Source organism: Tenebrio molitor, chromosome 4 (genome assembly GCF_963966145.1).
Source record: "Tenebrio molitor chromosome 4, icTenMoli1.1, whole genome shotgun sequence".
Taxonomy (NCBI): domain Eukaryota; kingdom Metazoa; phylum Arthropoda; class Insecta; order Coleoptera; family Tenebrionidae; genus Tenebrio; species Tenebrio molitor.
Window position 1 is genome coordinate 8,631,146 of NC_091049.1, and position 16,379 is coordinate 8,647,524.

General features: G+C 33.6%; 1 protein-coding gene across 2 annotated transcripts in view; it reads right to left on the bottom strand.

The window, feature by feature from the left end:
* Positions 1 to 811: 811 nt before the first annotated feature.
* The window catches only part of LOC138129023 (uncharacterized), a 34,998-nt gene continuing 19,430 nt past the window's right edge, over positions 812 to 16,379 (bottom strand). For both annotated transcript variants that reach the window (XM_069045277.1, XM_069045278.1), the window contains 2 exons: positions 2,824 to 2,892; positions 812 to 2,736 (listed from right to left, as the gene is read on the bottom strand). In XM_069045277.1, coding sequence (XP_068901378.1) covers positions 895 to 2,736; positions 2,824 to 2,892 — 1,911 coding nt within the window. In that variant the 3' untranslated portion in view covers positions 812 to 894. The remainder of the gene's footprint in view (positions 2,737 to 2,823; positions 2,893 to 16,379) is intronic.

Sequence of the window (16,379 nt, forward strand, 5' to 3'; positions counted from 1 at the left end):
TCCGCCATATTTGCAAAATCCGCAAATGATAAACATCGTTTCCGACATAAAAACACATGCTCTTTCAAACGGTAAAGTCAAATTTCCATGTTCCCTTATTATTTTTTCGACCTACCCTCACCCTCTTCCACCCCCCGTGATCCGATTGACACCAAAAGCTTTTCAACTCGAGAGACCATGGGTAAGTTTGTGTTGGTCAAATTTGAAAGCAATCGGTCAAAGCGTTTTTGAGTAATCGTGGGAGAACGAAGTGGGACAGACAGACATCATTCTAAAAACTTCATAAACGTGTTCAGGGGACCTCAAAACGCAAAGATCTGATGAAATTAGTAATTCGAAATTTTGGACCGATCACAATAACTTACCCACCTTTGGTCGGGTAAGTTAAAAATGGAAAAATCCCAATTAAAGAAATATTTTAAAATTAAGCCTATGATTATATTTCTAATTTTTATAGTTGAGAAAAATTAAAAATCTTTAGAAATTAAAAACCACTTTGGTATCTTCAGTACTACGCTCTAAATTAAGCAATCTAAATTAATAAAAAATAAACAAACCAAAAAAGAAAAAAACATATTTAAAAAAATAATTCTATTTAAACCATAAAAATAAAAATTAATTATCCTAATACGAACAAACCGAAAGATTCCTCTAAATCCATAAAATTCTCTTCACCCACTATTTATGATATTAAAAATAACCTTACCACCAACTAAAGGAACACCAGAAACTCCCAAAGTTGCCTAAAGCTAAATTCACAACACAGACTCATGCAGTTCTATTGTGTTTATAAAAATGTAAACGCTAAAAACACCATTAAAATTATTGTATTCATTTAACAACGGTAATACAATGGCAATACAAATAAAAAAAGACGTCTGTGCCATCAAAAGTCTATTCATGGCTGGTAACAGTTTCTGGAGGTGAATCGCCAATAGTGTAAGTCAGACTAACTTTCCCTTCTTTAGTCATATGCAAACCCATAAGAATTTTCTTTGTGACATTTTTGTAGTTGTCGAAGCTTGATTCATACTGTCGCGTTGTAATTTGAGAAAGAGCGGCCTCTGATGATTGGTCGGCAAATTTTAATTCCACAATCAAGCCAGCTTCATTCAAAATCATAAGCAAATCAAGATGAGGCGGTCTTCCTTTAGATTTTCTTCGGGAGATGCTTAGTTCACTGCGAACTATATAAAATTTAACATTATATGCCAAAACAAAGAGAATACAATAAAATTCGTCCTCGTTTTGGGGCATTATGGCTCCATCAAACAATTTAGAGACAGCCTTTGCATATTCAGTAAATACATTTTTGTCTTCTCTTGTTAGCACTGATTCTAATGCAGCCAAATAACCCTCAATATTTTCATCTAAAAGCTGGTGTTTTTTTGAAAACAATTCTACATCATAACATTTTCCCCGCAACAACGTCCTAATTTCTTGATTTGGAATCCGAATGGTGATTGTTTGATTATCAGGGCTAGTGCGTAAAACATTCAAGTATCCATTTTCGGTCAAAAATTGGAGGAAAAGATGTTCATCTGACATATATATAGATTTAAGTTCTTGATGAACCAAGTTTAGTAAGTCAATTATGTTTTCTTTCGAAAATTTTTGAATGGCTATTATTTCGATCTCTTCTCCATCAATAAGATCTTCAATCAATTTACGAATGCGATTATATCCAAACAGATGTTTTAGGTGAGTGATGCTGGCCGAGTCAACCCAGTAATTGTCAAAGCATGGTTTCTTCATTTCGTGACTTGTGCTCAAATATTTTAAAACTGAATAACAGCTATAAATGGCATAGTCCCCTTTATCATCCACTAATTTATAACCATTGTACCACTTTTTTACTTGGTCATTATTAAAAGCAACAAATTCTTCTTTTTCAAACAGACTCTTCACTTCTATATCTGTAAATCCAAAATAAGGAGAAAATCTGGGGTCACTCAAAAACTGATAATACTCGATGTTGTTCGCGTCGCTAGATAAAACTTGTTCTGCGACGGGGACACAGGCATTTATTAACCCTCTGTTGAGATGTTCGTTGTTTTTGAACGTAGTGGACATGAGGCAACCGATAACATCGATGGTTTCGTCCAGAACATCATTATTTGAAGTTGATTGCTTGACGATGATGTTCATGATAGGAGAATCGTATTCATCAATTAATACATAAACGAGTTTGTTATGGTACACATGTAAACAGCGAGATAAGCGCTTCAATCCATTAATCACATCATTTCGACTTAAATTTTCAGAAGTTTTCCAATACTTCTCAAATTCTTCAATACAGTCCACAACCTCCAATTTCGTATCTGACCAAGAATATTTTCCATCGATCTTTTTCACAAGATACTGATGTTCATTAAATGCACAGTAAATGAGATGCTTTAATGATTGAAGGAGTTCATCTTCAGTTATACCAGAGATATTTTTAAAGTCCACGTATATGACAGGATTCTCTTGGCAGTACTTATCAAAAAAAAACCTTTGCTCTTGCCATATTTTTAATTGATTGTCTTGGAAGAGTTTTTTGTTCCCTGTTAGGAATTCTTTCACCATGTCCATGTTTGTTGATTTCCCAAAGCGGCGAGGGGCCAAAGCTGCTACCACTTTATGTCCTTCAAGAAAGGCTTTAATAAATAGCGTCTTATCCACAAAGGCAGCAACGTGTATGATTTCACTAAATGATTGTGTGGACAAATTACATATTTTCTTTGGTGATGTGCTCTGAAAAGATAAAAACATATATCACATAACCGTGCAAGAACAGAAATGCTACATAAACAGGTATGAGACTACATTTATTAAACTTGCCTTTCTTTGTACCTCATTTGCACTTCCTCCTTCCATTCTTGCTCTTTTTTCTAGATGATAACTCATCGGCTAGAAACAATAAGAATAATGTAAAACAATCTGGAGACCTAAACATAATACAAAATAGTTATTTATGATGTAAGTGTTAAAAGTGAGATTTTATTTTGCAAGTGAGGTAGATTGGGAAACGAGCGCAGCGAGTTGACCAACCCCACGAACAAAATAAAATCACTTTTAACACTCTCGTGTCAAAAATGGATTACTCCCTAGAATTCGAACTTTTAGGGAAATAACGTTTTTCATGTTGTGTGTAACTAGAATTTTCAAAAGTTATTTTGAATGCCTAAGGTTGGTTACTTTGAATTGAGAGATTAAATCCAAATAAATATTATTAAATATAAATATTTATTAAATTAGAATAATTACATTTTGTCGATCAAGTGATAAATTAGTCAAAATCGACAAAATGTATTAACTGCGAGTTTTGAAGATTTTTCCGATTGTGATTTCATTTGTCAACATTTTAAAAATCATTTACTCTTTACCATACTAAACTAAACATAACAGAGTCGCCCAATCTATGGAAATTATTCCATCAGGTACTAATCTTTGTAACATCAATGGCACATTATATTTAATGATTAATAATTTTTTTTAAATAAATTTAAAAATGACCAATACTAAAGAGAACAAAATTGTAGCAGAATATTATACATCATTAAAAACAAGACAACCATCTAAACTACAACAATTTAAAAATAGTTACAAATCTTTTACTCAAGATAATAGTTATTTACACAATTAGTGGGATAAAAGCAATATTACAGGACTCGAGTGTGAAGATTGCAGATGACGAGGGCGTTAGCCCGAGTTCATCTGTAATCACACGAGTTTCCTGTAATATGCTTTAGCCCACGTGTTATGTACAAAATTTTATCTAAGACCGCCCCGAATTAAAAAAAAAGGTAAATCTTATTTATTTCCGCCAGTTTCATTACACCACTCAGTGGAATAATAACTTACTTATCCCACTGAGTGGGGTAATGAAGCTCACTTATCCCACTGAGTGGAGTAATGAAATGCGTCCGGTAATGAAGTTCCTTATTCCACTCAAATGAGTGGGATAAGTGTCATTTATCCCACGGGATTAGATAAAAAATTAAATATACCAAAAAATATCAATGAAGTAACTCAAATGAGAAATCGTAATTTTGCCATTGAATATCTCAATTCGACCGTAAATAAAAAACTAACAAAAACAGATTTTTGCAGATCTAAAAATATTTCCAGAAATTCCATAAATATGGGACTAAATTCAGTTGGATGTAAAACGAGAACAAATGAGAACAAACAGGAACAATCCGGAACAAAAGAGAACAAATCGGAACAATTGGGAACAAGAGAGAAAAAAAAAAGATTTTTTATAAACAAATGACAATCGTAAAGACTGAAATTATGAAACAAAATTGGAATAAACAATGGTTGTCTATATTTCAAATTGCATTTTCTACAAGCAACTCCTCTATATTTTCCAGTGTAGTGATCATGATCTATTACTTTTGGGTTTTCTACAGAAAACACATTTTCACAAATATAACAAATTTTTGTTTTTTTATACAGGGCAAGTCACATAAGGGTTATTTCCGAATTTATTTTGTACGCAACCAAAAATACTAATGACGCTGACTACTTGATACCATTTATAATGTGATTTAATTTAGTAATCAACGTAGGTATGTAATTTGGCTAAAAATGTCACAATGACGTTTTCCTGTTCTGATTAATGAAATCAAAAATTAAATTCATCAACTGTCATTTTGACATTTTTAGCCAAATTACATACCTACGTGGATTACTAAATAAAATCACATTATAAATGGTATCAAGTGGTCAGCGTAATTAGTATTCTTGGTTGCGTACAAAATAAATTCAGAAATAAACCTTATGTGACTTGGCCTGTATTCTCCTAGTTCGATATCTTTTATGGGTTTATTTTCTTTTAACAACTTATAGTATATTGTTCTGGCATGTTCAGTTATTCTTTTTATAAAACATTTATCACTTTCCTCTCCTCTGTAAATTTCCAATGGGTTATCAATATTATTATAAGCACTCTTAACGTATAATCCATAACCACATGGAATATGAAATTGTGTTTTATGAGTATATGATGATTCAGGATTTGGTTTGCATGTATGAATAGGTTTCAGAATAGATTCAAAATCGGAATAAATTACATACGGATGTCTTAACATTCTTTGAATATTTTTAAATTGTAATATATTATCTTCAGGCATATTCGGAACACATGGTTCATTACTAAAGCACACCTTTTGATGTTTTTTTAAAGCATCTTCAGTTCTAGCCGAGTAGTTTAAACATCTTCTACAGAAATATTTTTTGCTTCTATTTACTTCCAACTGATCATTTAACAATCGACTCAAATTCTTGATCCAACAATAATGATTTTTCTCTTCATTTCCAAAGTATAGTAAATCGATATTCATTTCATAGAATTGCTTGTTATTATGATACAAAGGATAAAATGTTTGTTCTTCGTAACTAAACACGGTAACATTAATTTTATTATCTGATTCAAATTTAGGTATGTCCTGGATTTTGACAGGAAAATTTATTCCTTCAAAATTTAAGTCATTTATATATTCCGGCTTATTATAATGATTCAGTCTATCTACATGTTCTTTTGCTTGATGTAAACAGGATATTACGCTGTACATAAAGCATTTGTTATCGTTGTTTTTAACATTAACACAAGCTTTTTTATCTTTAATCCACTTGGGTAATTCTACATATGAATTTCCCCTTAAAGGTGTATATTTATTTATATTAATGCGCAAATAATTTATATTCTTCAAAGTCCATCCAGATCCCTTTTCTTGCAGTTCATCACATCTTGATATAAATAAATCCTTTTGTTCATCCCAGTATTCCCCCAGACCATCTTTTTCTCTTAGTATAACATTTAGTAACTGAAATGTATGTATCATGGTAAAGTCTTCATTTTCCAGTTTCATAAACTCGCATTCCATCTCTAAATTAATTTTATTAATATTTTTATGGAGATTTAAAACATTTATAATTATTTCAATAGCCTTTTCTTTTATCATATCCACGTATGTTTCTATATCTATACCTTCTTCTAGATTATTATGTCGATACGTTAATAATCTTCCCTTAAAAGCAACCTGAACTAAAATAAAATCTGGCTCTGGATTATGTCTTGCTTTATGCAACTGCATTCGACTTTCCGTAATATATTTTTTGTTCGACACTGTCAGAATTTGAGAATTTTCTCCTATGTGAACGGATTTTGATAAATGTCACAACTTGTCAAAACGAAACGTCAAGCTAATTTTAAAGGTTTTAAGCGATTTGGAGCCTTTAAGGGGCTCGTCGAACAAAAAAACGTTGTATTCAACTCGTTTCACTCGCGTTTTAAAATAGCCCACGCGTGCCAAAAAAGGCCCAATTTACACACAAACTCGTCAAATAAACTACTAAAGTCTGTCTCAGTTCTAAATTTCCACCAACACTGCATTCTACGTTGAAAATACAACCGGCAACACTGTTTGGTGAAAAATGCGTCAGATTTTATTTGTTAGGTTATCTGTCAATTTCCGTTTTTAAAACTTAAAATTTTAGAATAAAGGACAAGAACGAAAACCTTTTTTAAAATGCAGCAAGTAAGTAGGTAGAAAATCAAATTCTAAAAGCAAAATAAACTCATGAATCAATTTTAATGTTTACGAATCATGTTTGTGAAATAATTATATTGCCAACTGTGTTTATTAAGAATCCCCAATTTAGCAATATTTCTATTTTGCCAACATAATTCAACAGGTGGTGGAAATTTAGAATTGAGACAAACTATATTTCCGCATTCATCACACTTGATCTTTTTTACTCTTTTTTTTTCGGTTTAGAAAATATGGCATCATTAAATGGAAATATTTCCAAGCTCTTCTTGTTTTCTCTTTTTATTTTAAATTGCTCTTCAGCATTAATAATCTCGTTTATCAATTCTGCCTTATGGTATCTTTTAATGTATCTTATACCTTATTACGTAATTCGAGCAAACGACGACTATTCAAATCATGTTTTAATTTATGCAAATGTATTCGAGTTTCCTCGATATAATTATGTCCTACACATATCACATTTTATCTTCTTTACTCAAATTTTTTTTGGTTTAGCAAATATATCGTCATCAAACTGAAATGTTTTTAGGTTCTTTTTGTTTTCTTTCTCTTTATGTAGCTGCATTCGGGTGCTTTTGATGTATTTTCCACATATGTCACACTTGATTTTCTTAACTCTCTTTTTCTTTGGTTTAGCAAATAAATCATCGTCAAATGAAAATATTTCTGAATTCCGCAAAAGCATTATTGATTTTTTTCCGTTTTTTATGTCCTTATGTAATTGCTCTTCAGCTTTAATAATAGCTTTTATTAAGTCTGCTTTATTATATTATCTAATATACAAGGTGTTAGGGAATGATCTCCCAAGAATCTCAGGGGGAGTTTCTGAGGGAAAATATGGTCGAAAACCTTAATACCATTTTTTCCCAACATGAATCGTTTACTCAAAGATAAACATTTTAAATGGTGCCCCGCTGTTTGGGAGCTTTTGCACCATTTTATTGTTGTAATAATTAAATAAATAGTCAAAGTTCTGAAATGAAAGTTAATTGCTTAGCAATTAAAAGACAACAATGCCTTTGTCAGATTTTATCGAGTACCTATTGTCACAATGACGTTTCGGTTTTGAATACTTCCCTTGGATAATATCTCATCAAAAACTACCAGGATTTGCATTTTTTTAAGGTGAAAATCAATAATTCATTCGAAATATTTATCTAGATTCACCGCAACCCTGAAGTAAGTCCTTTTTTATTGCTGCAATAAATTGAAATTATTTCTGCAGCTTTATTTGTGATACCACATCTCGATCAACCTCTAAAGGGATTTGAAATCGAGCACTAACCATCTAATACTACTAATAAGATTCGTTAATTTTGGTGTAACTTTATTTATTTGCATTTGTATTGAAAAAAATTATAATAAATGTTCAAAATGTCCTCCGTTTGCCCTAATACAAGCATTAGAATACCTTCGGACAGCAGCAGTAGCCTTTCCGCTATATTTCCATACACAAAATACATATCTGCATACTCCTCGATAGAATATTCGGGCATTGTAAACGATTGTGGTCTTCGCAGGCGACGGATAAAAGATAGATCAAATTAGATCAAATTAAAATGTAAACTTTGACAGTAGTAAATTTCGAATCGTTACCAAGCAATCATTTTTAAGTCAAAACATATAAGATTTTTTTTCGTGCACAAAGCAATATTTCAGCAGTCCCAAAACAGCAGGGAACAATTTTATTTTCAGAAAACGGTTTAATTTATCCAAAAACCGTATAAAGGTTTTCGACCACATTTTCCCTGATAAACTCATCCTGAAATTCTTGGGAGACCATTCCCTAACACCCTGTATTTGATGTCTAATAATTTTGCAATATTAAACAGTTCAGATAAACGAAGATTACTTAAGTTCCTTCGTTCCATTTATTATAGGAAAAAATCTAACAAACAATTTTTAGCAAATAAATATATTCAAACCATTTTTATGCAAATCTGTTTTTATATGCCTTTTAAAATTAGTTCTAGTGTAATATCTACCACAATCACATAATAAACGAGTAGAATTAACTGCTTTTTTACATTGTTTACATGTTTTTTCATATTTATTTCTATAGTTATAAAAATCATCTGGACATTTTAATTCTAAACAAATAGAGCATATATTATACTTTTATCTAATCCCGTGGGATAAATGATACTTATCCCACTAATTTTGAGTGGGAAAAGAACTTCATTACCTCACGCATTTTCATTACCTCACTCAGTGAGGTAATGAGTTTCATTACCGCACTCAGTGGGATAAATGACTTTCATTACTTCACTCAGTGGGAAAAGTAAATTTTTCAGTGGGAAAAGTAAATTCTTTTCCCACTGAGTGCGATAATGAAACTCAATTATTTCACTGGTGAAAATCAATAGAAAAGATTTATTTTTTTAATTTGGGGCGGTCTTAGATAAAATTTTGTACATAACACGTGGGCTAAAGCATATTACAGGAAACTCGTGTGATTACAGATTAACTCGGGCTAACGCCCTCGTCATCTGCAATCTTCACACTCGAGTCCTGCAATATTGCTTTTATCCCACTAATTATGTAAATAACTATTACATTTATTAGAAAATTTATTCATCAAAGACTTCAAAATTAGGAAAGCGAATTTTAAGGAAATCTAGTTTTGCCAAGGTTAATACGTTATTTTCGTACATTTTAAATTGATTATGCATATTTTTAAATACTAACCGTTCAAAGTCATTATTTGGTTTGCTTCTCATATCGTTCAACTTTTTTTGAAACATTTGCCATGCTTCTTGGTCATGGTTATGTAACCGATTCATTTAATTTATTACATTTTATTTTCATAAGAAATTATCCATAAACAGTGCGTGGTAAAACACACTGTCCCTGTTTAGGTAAAACTGAGAAACCTCAAGATTCAAAAATATGTGTTGTATATGGAGGCGATCAATTTAATGATTATTTAATTAATTGCCGAAAAAAAATTAATACTTTTAATAAAAGGCATCTAGTACAATATGCGAGGCAATATGAGACCTACGTATTATAAAAAGTCTACATAAAATGAATGAAAAGTTAGATATCAAAGACAGCAATTATTTTAGAATTTAATAATAATAATATAGAGAAAGCTATTAGAAATAATTATATGATGAAGACAAATAAAGTATGGAAAAAACAGCAATATTTATAAATGAATCAGGATTATATCCTTTGATTTTATCATCCAAGAAAAAGAAGCAAAAAAAATTACATCAGAGGTATTTCCCACAATAAGAAAGCATGGCAAATGAATTGGAGCAATTGAAAATACTTATTTAGACAACGAGTGTTAGAAGTGCAACTTTTTTTCATAAGTGTGGAAGTTTATTAAACGAGTCGTGGACGAGTTAAATAATCCACACGCATGAAAAAAAAGCAAGCTAACACGAGTTGTCTATAATTTTTTTTTTTATTTCATAAATCAAAACCTATTTTAACTGTAATTTGTGCTTCCATTTTGGTCAAGTGCGGTGGCCGGTTGTGGTAACTAAGGAAACATTATATGTTTATTGTTTTAAAATTGATTTGGCAGTTTTATGTCAGTCTCAATAAAAGTCAAAATGAGTGATTCAGATGAAGATCCTGAAATTACTAGTGGACTAAAGAAAGCTCTGTAGAATACGTAGGTATATCGTTCATTCATGGATTAAAACCAAGCAGTTAAAAAAATAATTAAAATCCGAGCCTATTCAAATTAAACGGGGAATTTATCAAACAGATTCTTTAAGTCCTTTATGGTTTTGTCTAGCCATTAATCCTTTGACAAATCTATTAAACAGCACTGGATATGGCTTCAATATTAGACTTAATAATACCACACTATCCAAATTAAATCACCTTCTTTATATGGATGACATAAAACTTTATGCATCTAAAAAGAATCACATTTTATCTTTACTAACAATAACTGAAAATTTCTCAAATGATATTGGCATGAGTTTTGGTAGTGATAAGTGTAAAACGCAATCAATATGTCGCGGTCATTACGAAAATTTAGAATATATAACTAAAGAAGGAGTATTGAGGTTTTTCTCTTAATGAAAACAATATTTCGTGTTCTTTATGAATCACTTTAATATCTTTTTTAAGGAAACCGATTACATTTATTGTGATTTTCTGACAAGCTCAAAAACAAACTTATTTATTGTAGAGACGCAGCTCTCAGCTATCTTTATATTTTCTAAAGCACATACTAGTATTTCATGACCAACTTCATTAAACTATAATTATTTTAACACTTTCCCTAGTTAATGATAGTTGAAAAACAAAACATGAAATTCACTGTCTATAGTCCTTTCTTTTTCACATAAGTCCCATTTTCACACATAAAATCTTCAGGCGTGTCTTTGGTAGCGGCTTTGTCATAATGTCTGCTACTTGATGTTCCGTAGAGATTTGTTGAACGCCAAGTTTTCCTTCTGTCACTTTTTCTCTGATAAAAAAATGTTTGATGGAAATGTGCTTAGTTCTGCGGTGAAACTCGGGATTCTGAGCCAGTCTCACTGCTGCAGAGTTGTCAACTTGGATAATGGGAACATCTTTGAGTTGAATGATCCCTCTAAAAAGTCTGCTTAGCCAAATTGCCTCTTTGGCTCCTTCGTTTGCTGCGATGATTTCTGCTTCAGTTGTTGAAGTTGCCACAACTGGTTGTCGTTGACTCATCCAGGAAATTGCTCCTCCAGCATACCTTACAATGACTCCAGAGGTTGAGCGACCTGTTGATGTGCATCCTCCAAAATCTGCATCGCTGTAGACGTCCAAAAATCCTTCATCCACGTTGCTCCGATAAACTATTCCCAGGTCCAAGGTCCCTGCTATGTACCTGAAGACTCTTTTGACTCTTATGACGTCCTCTTGAGTTGGATTTTCGAGTGTTCTCGAAATAAACCCCACGCTGTACGCCAGGTCTGGTCTCGTGCCAAGCATGAGATACATCAGAGCTCCAACTGCCTGCCTATAGGGAAATTTCTGTGCTTGATTATCTTTCTCTGATGTGGAAATTTCTGTGCCCTTGAGCATTGGAGTTGAAACCGGCTTCCATTCTGAAAAATTAAAACGTTCTAAGATTTTCTTTGCATACGTCTTCTGATGAATTTTAATGAACTTTTCTTCGTGCTCAATCTCAAGACCCAAAAAATAATCGGCCTTTTTCGAAACGATTTTGAATTCAGATTTCAACTCTTCAATGAAAATTTCCATTTCTCGTTGATCTGTTGCAGCTAGGAGACCATCATCCACGTAGATCACAAGAATGAGTTTTTGACCACCTCTCTCTCGGATGTATAGACATGGGTCAGCGTCACTGGCCTTGAATCCATGTCGTTGCAGAAAATCTCCAAAACGTTTGTTCCAGCACCTAGGCGCTTGCTTAAGACCGTAGAGACTCCTCTTAAGTTGGCAAACCTTGCTGGTTCCGTCCTCATATCCTTGTGGCTGCCTCATAAATACTGTTTCTTCAAGCTCTCCATACAGAAAAGCCGTTGATACATCAAATTGTATCAGATGCATCTTCTCACTTGCTGCGATGCTGAGAATTGAACGAATTGTGCCCATCTTTGCCACTGGACTGAAAGTTTCGCTGTAATCAATGCCGTGACGCTGACTGAATCCCTTGACGACCAGTCTTCCTTTGTATTTATCGATACTGCCGTCAGGATTTTTCTTGAGTCGGAAAACCCACTTGCACGGAATCGCCTTTGCACCTGGTGGAAGATCTGTCAAAATCCAAGTTTGATTTTCTTTCAAAGAGGTTATTTCTCGATCCATGGCCCTTTTCCACTCAGCTGAGTCCTCGCTTCTCAAGGCATCTTCAAAGGTAGCAGGATCCTCAGTCACTTGATTTACAAACTCCTCTACTATCATGGTGTAATCTTCAAGATGTTTGGGCTTCTTCAGGGTCGATCGATCTCTTAAAACTCTTCCGGATGTCTGTTGAGAAGTTTCTTCTTCTTCATCGATGTCTCCCAGCTCGCTCCTAGTCTCGTATTCTTCATCACCTCTTGATGCTTTCCTCAACTTCTGACTGTCCTCAGAGTTGATCGCCGACTTCCCCTCAGTGTCTATCTTCTGCTCGTCGGGTCTGTCTCCTTCTTCAACTTGATCTTCGTTCTCGATGTCTTTCATAGGTAGCTTGATCTTACTTATACAATCATTAATTCTTTCTTGGAATTGAATGTCTCTTGACAGGATAACTTTGTTGTCGTTGGGAATATAAATTCGGTAACGCTCATCTCCATCATATCCAACGAGGTAACCTTTTACTGCTTTCTTGTCCATTTTCCTTCTTCTTTCGGCTGGTATGTGGACGTAGCAGGAAGATCCAATGATGCGCAGATGTTTGATTCTTGGTTTCTTTCCCATCCACAATTCATAAGGACTAACTCCATCTTTTGACGACTTTCCTGTCCTATTTAAGATGTAAATTGCTGAGGTCACTAGCTCTGCCCATATCGCTTCTGGAAATTCAACTTCACTGTTCGAGTATTTGAAGGTTCTTGCCATCTCAACTATAGTGCGATTTTCGCGTTCACTGCCGCCATTCTGCTCGGGCGTGTATGGTGCTGTCAGTCTCTGCGAAATTCCGTTCTCTGATAAAATACGTTTGACCTCTTCACAGTCAAATTCTCCTCCGTTGTCACTAAGTAGCTCTTGAATGTTGTGTCCGAGTGTTTTCGCGTGTGCTAAAAACTGTTTTAACACTACTTTAACATCTGATTTTTGTTTCATCACAAAGCCATAGCGAAACTTCGTGTAACTATCTTTGAATACAACTAGAAATCGCTTTTTGCTGAATGATTCACAAAATGGTCCTACAACATCAGTTGAAAACAGTTCTCCTGGTTTCGTTGTCTTTACTCTGGTGCCAAAAGGTAATCGATTACTAGCTTCACGTCGATACCCAACTCACTCTTAAGCATCTGTCTTACGTGTTGCTTGTCTTGATGACCCCATCTCTCATGATACAACTGTAGTGTCGAATTGCTTGCTTTTACAATACTGACCCTCTCTTCTTTCCCTGGTATGACTGGTTCGATGGCTGCCTTGTACAGTGTTCCACCTTTGACACGACTTCCGCACAGCACCGTTTTTCCATTAACTTCTAAATAGCATTCAGTCACTGTTGAAAGGAATCTGCTGTTGTCATTTCTGTCTTGAGCTGCTAGAACAGAAAATAAATTTTTCGAAATCTGTGGAACAAGCCAGACATCGTTCAAAGTCATCTTCAGAGAACTAGATCCAGTAAAGGACCAGATCTGAATAGTTCCTTTCCCGATGGCCTTAAGAGCTTCTTGACCAGCTGCCTTAATGACGCAGGGGCTCTGAAACTCTTGGAACTCAATGAACAGGTCCGGACAATTTGTTACGTGCTTCGTGGCTCCATTATCAATCCACCATCCTGATGAATTCGTTTCCACTTGAAGGATATCTTCGCTGATGACATATAAAGCTATGTTTGTATCCAGGGAGTTGCTCTGTGGGGCGTTCTTCTGCGGTCGTCCGTCAGCAATCCACTTGTAACACGTTTTCACCCAATGTCCCTTCTTCTTGCAATAATTGCAGATATCATTCTCTTTCGACTTTTTCGATTTCTTCTTTTCGCTTTTCACTAGAAAGGCAGCTCCGGTAGCGCCCCCTGTGGTCTTTCTAAAGTTTCTTTCATACATGCACAATTGGGTGATTAACTCTTCAAAAGTCTTTTCTTCATTTTTCGACAATAGCATCCAACTGGATCTAAAATTTTCGAAGTCACCCGGTAGAATTTGCAAAACTTTGCAAACTAAAATTAAATCTGGAAGTGCATTCTCATTTTTGGCTTTCAATCCGTTATTTAACTCAAACCACAAATTTTTCAATTTTGCAACGTGGGTCGAAACATCCTCTCCGTTAATCCAACTGAACGCAAAAAACTCGGTACATATTTTGAACAGCTGATCTTTGGATGACGCCTCAAAATTCAACTTTAACGCTTCCCACGCTTCATGCGCTGTATCTTTATTCATTATCTTTTGATAAACTGTGTCAGTCACGGAACTAGAGATCATAGATTTTGCATAACTGTTTGCCTTACGAAAAAAATCGCTCTTCATCTTGTGCTCCTTGACAACATTGTCTTCAGCACCAACTTGCAATGGCTCAGGTTTCACTAACCTCCCATCAATGGCATCTAGAGCTCCTTCGTGATAATCCAACAAGTCACGTATTTTCCTCTTCCAAATCGGCCAATCTGTTTCACCAGCCAGGGGTTTTATGTGTTTCGCCAGCTCCATCTTCGAAATGCTGAGACTGCGAGACTCCCAAAAAACACTCTCAACGTGATTCTCGAGAAAACTACAACGTGTTCTTTTCCACGCACTTTACTTTAGTCTCTGCTTTAGTAACTCGCGTACACTGGTCCCATAACCTATTGAGGTTTTTCTCTTAATGAAAACAATATTTCGTGTTCTTTATGAATCACTTTAATATCTTTTTTAAGGAAACCGATTACATTTATTGTGATTTTCTGACAAGCTCAAAAACAAACTTATTTATTGTAGAGACGCAGCTCTCAGCTATCTTTATATTTTCTAAAGCACATACTAGTATTTCATGACCAACTTCATTAAACTATAATTATTTTAACAAGGAGAAATCATTAAAAATTTAAATAAAGGAGAATTTTATAAATATTTAGGTATTAATCAATCAAATCATATTCAACATTCAATTATAAAAGAAAATTTAGAAAAACAATTTTATTTAAGAATTAAATCTATTTTAAAATCAAAATTAAACGGTAATAATTTAATTAAAGCAGTTAATACATATGCTGTTCCATTGTTGACCTATTCTTTTGGTGTTATAAAATGGTCCAAAACTAATTTACAGAATATAAATATTCAAACTAGAGTTCTCTTTACAAAATTTTGTAAACATCACCCCAAATCTGCTATTGAAAGATTTAATTTACCACGCGAAAATGGTGGTAGGGGTTTTTCAAATCTAGAAATTCTACAACACAATCAAATTGCTTCACTAAAAAATTATTTTCTCAATAGAGCTCGTGATAACACTTTTTTTAATGCTTTGGTTTCAGCGGATAAAGGTTACACACCTTTAAATTTAAGTGATAATATAATTTCAGATATTGTTGAGCCAAATATAACTGACACTATAGCAAATATAAAACAAAAGTCTTTACATGGGAGATATTTTAAAGAGCTAGAACAGCCAGAAATTAATATTCAAGCTTCTCATGCATGGCTTAAAAAATCAAATATTCATCCTGAGACCGAGGGTTTTATATTTGCAATACAAGATCGTGTTATAAATACAAGAAATTATAAAAAACACATATGCGGTTTACAATCGATCATTGATAAATGTAGGATTTGCGGAACTGAAGGGGAAACAATTGAACACATCATTTCTTCTTGCACCGTTTTGGCTCAAAGCGAATATAAAAAACGTCATGATATATTCGCAAAAATTATACACATGAATTTAGCAGTTAAATTCAATTTATTAAAGGATACACAACCACATTACATTTATAAACCAGAAAGTTGTTTAGAAAATGACAATTACAAATTATATTTTGATCGCACAGTTTTAACTGACATTCACATTCAGCATAACAGACCAGACATTATTATTTTAAATAAACAACAAAAGCAAGCATATCTTTTAGATATAGCTGTTCCAAATTCACACAATATAACACAGACATATAATACAAAAATTAATAAATATTTAGAACTCTCCGTTGCTATGAGAAATCTTTGGTGTTTAGAAAAAATTTCGATTTTACCATTTAAGTATAATTTCAGCAACAGGAATAGTACCGCAATCTCT